The sequence below is a fragment of the Capsicum annuum genome, chromosome 9 (genome assembly GCF_002878395.1).
Source record: "Capsicum annuum cultivar UCD-10X-F1 chromosome 9, UCD10Xv1.1, whole genome shotgun sequence".
NCBI classification, from domain to species: Eukaryota; Viridiplantae; Streptophyta; class Magnoliopsida; order Solanales; family Solanaceae; genus Capsicum; species Capsicum annuum.
In genome coordinates this window covers 3,244,728-3,247,968 of record NC_061119.1, presented here as the reverse complement: position 1 = coordinate 3,247,968, position 3,241 = coordinate 3,244,728, and the positions used below count along the sequence as shown (strand labels likewise).

The window sequence follows — 3,241 nt, the reverse complement described above, 5'->3', positions numbered from 1 at the left end:
GTACTACTTGTTGTTCTCTTATATTCTTTTGTTGGCCCATTTTTTATCACCAAGACTTTTATTTTCGAGATACGATCGTATTGCTTCAATGTGTTAATTGCAACAATTTCAATAATCGAGGTCATTGTAATATTGTCCTGAAAAAATGAAGTTAGAACAACAATAGCACATGAATTTATAACAAAAATAATTTTATGAGTTGAGTAGATTAGTTTACCTGAATGCGTGTTTCTTCTTGATATATTAGCATAGGAATATAGTTATAAATCACATACATATAAAAAAAAGACTCAACTAAGAACACAAATTAGATCAATTAAGTATATAAAAATAACTTAAGCTGACATAATAATTAATACAACAACAACAACAACAAACTCAGTATATTCTCACAAAGAGGGGTCTGGGAGGGTAAGATATACGCAGTTCATACCACTACCCTCGAAGAAGTAGAGAGGCTGTTTCCGATAGACCCCCGGCTCAATACAGTGGACCATAGATAAAAAAAAAAAGTAAATTAACCGACTGAGGGCACATGATAAAATAACAGAGCAATAATATCCACAAAAATGAAGTACATTAACAAACCAAGGGCTCCCCTCCCCCAAACCTAGACTTATCACCCAAGTTACGCCAACCTCTCCCATCTGCCGACTACGACTCGACCACCTTAATTAGCCCTCTACGTTAATACTCTTTCTCCAAACTTTTCTATGGTAGATCATGTCCTCAGTAAGCTGCAAATGCTCCATGTCACTTCTAATCACGCCTCTCCAGTATTTCCTCGGTCTACCCTTACCCCTTCTGAAACCCTCTGAAGCTAACCTCTTGCACCTACGAACAGGGGCATCCATGCCCCTCCTCATTACATGACCAAATCATCTCAACCTCACATCCCCCATCTTATCCTCCACCGAAGCTACACCCACCTTTTCCCGAATAGTGTCATTCCTTACCCTGTCATCCCTCGTATAACCCCACATCCAACGTAACATTCTTATTTCCGCCACCTTCAACTTTTGGACGTGAGAAATCTTAACAGGCCAACACTCCACTCCATACAACATGGTCGGTCGGACCGCAGCTTTATAAAATTTACCTTTAAATTTGAGAGGGACCTTCTTATCGCATAAAAGTCCCGAGGCGAGCCTCCATTTCATCCAACCTGCCCCAATACGGTGAGAAACATCCTCATCAATCTCTCCATTCCCCTGGATCATAGACCCAAGATACCTAAAACTATTCCTCTTACAAACCACCTGCGACTCCAATTGCATTACACTTCGTCCTCTCTCCTCAAGTCATTAAACTTGCACTCCAAGTACTCTGTCTTGGTCCTACTCAACCTGAATCCTTTAGATTCGAGGGTCTGTCTCCAAACCTCCAACTTCTCATTAACACCTCGGCGCGACTCATCAATCAAAACTATATCATCCGCAAAAAACAAACACCAAGGGACCTCCCCTTGTATATTCCTCGTCAACACATCCATCACCAAGGCGAATAAGAACGGGCGAAGAGTCGATCCCTGATGCAGCCCTGTCAAGACCGAGAAATGCTCAGAATCTCCTCTAGCGGTCCTTACCGGGGTCTTCACCCCCTCATACATGTCCTTAATCGAACGGATGTACGCCACTGGTATCTTCCTCGCCTCCAAGCATCTCCATAAAACCTCCCTAGGGACCTTGTTATACGTCTTTTCCAGGTCAATAAACACCATGTGGAGATCCCTCTTCCTCTCTCTATACTGCTCAACCAGCCTTCGCACAAGGTGAATTGCCTCAGTCGTCAAGCGACCAATCATAAAACCAAATTGATTCTCTGTAATATGAACTAACTTCCTCAACCTCCGCTCCACTACCCTCTCCCAAATCTTCATCGTGTGACTCAACAACTTAATACTACGGTAATCGTTGCAATTCTGAGTGTCACCTTTGTTTTTAAATCAACATCAATCTAAAAACCTGAATATGGAGCAAATGTGAGTTGATGAAGAGAACCTGAAAAGCAAAATTGTCGACGAAGAAAAACAATAAAATTTGCATTTTTTTTTATAGAAGAGTCAACCAACCTTAGTTTAGTTTGAAAAGGATTTGCTTATTTGGGAAAAAAAGTTTTTGCCTAATTTTTGTACGTAAAGATAACCAATAAAAAGTTGCACAGTTATTTTTGTCAAAATTTTTGTACAGAAAAAACAACCAACAAAATATGAAAATGTATCTTTTGCCTAATTTTTATATATAAAAAAAAGGCAATAAAAAATGGCACAACTATTTCTGCCAAACTTTTTGTACGTAAAAACAATCAAGAAAATAAAATATTGCACAATTGATTTTACCAATTTTTCGGAATATACCCAACACACACAATCTGAAAAATAATAAAAAGGTAAAAAAGAATTATCCAAGTCAACAAAGCGTAGTTTATTTGGGAAAAAAAATTTTCTACCTATTTTTTTTTTGGACGTACCAACGCAAAAAATAAAAAATAAAAAAAACCATAAAATCAGAAACTTAACCATAACAAGACAACCTAAAACCTTTTTCAAATAGGGATATATTTATTAAAATCAACATTTAATATTATAAAAATAAGAAAAAAATTAAAAAGACGATTTTATCTATTGTGCAGACTTCTAATGAAGGACAAAAAATTCAAACAAAATTTCTAAGACCCTTCACACTTTTAATATATTATAGATATAGATATAGATATAGAATAGATGTAAATTATAAATTATATGTATATAGATATAGATATAGATATAGATTATAAATTGTAAATATATAAATATATATATGACAACAAAATCTTTCATAAATAATAATACAAACTAAAATTTGCAGCGAGACGGACCATCCATCGGTAGCTGTACATCTTAATAATAGATATTATCCTAATGAACAAAACATGAATGCGTAAAGTTTGACCAATACATAATGGCTTCAAATGTTGCGTCAAAAAGCAATCTTTCTATAAGAAAAAAAATACTCCCTATTTTATAATAAATGAATTATTAAATTTTGATACATATATTAAGAAAAAAATATTAAAAATATAAATTCAACACAACTTCTTATTTCTCCTAAAAAAAGTTGATCTTATAATACCTTTTCAAAAGTTAATTGATTGTCAAATCATAAGGACAAATTTGAAAAAAAATTAATGACTCACTTATTTTAAAATATCAATAAATACTTCAACAATTCAGTTATTAGAATTTTTAGCAATCACGTCATAT

General features: G+C 34.7%; 1 protein-coding gene across 1 annotated transcript; it reads right to left on the bottom strand.

The window, feature by feature from the left end:
• Positions 1-878: 878 nt before the first annotated feature.
• Positions 879-1,720, bottom strand: LOC124887376. Its single transcript, XM_047396978.1, has 2 exons — positions 1,382-1,720; positions 879-1,010 (listed from the first exon to the last, which is right to left on the bottom strand). Exons 1-2 carry the CDS (start codon positions 1,718-1,720, stop codon positions 879-881), a joined length of 471 nt encoding a protein of 156 aa, XP_047252934.1.
• Between the last annotated feature and the right edge of the window lie 1,521 nt (positions 1,721-3,241).

Coding starts and splice junctions, on each gene's coding strand:
- LOC124887376 (XM_047396978.1), bottom strand. CDS start 1,720: ATGGTGTTTATTGACCTGGAAAAGACGTATAACAAGGTCCCTAGGGAG. Junction 1,011..1,381: donor GTGTTAATGAGAAGTTGGAG/GTTTGGAGACAG, acceptor CAAAAGTTGAAG/GTGGCGGAAATAAGAATGTT.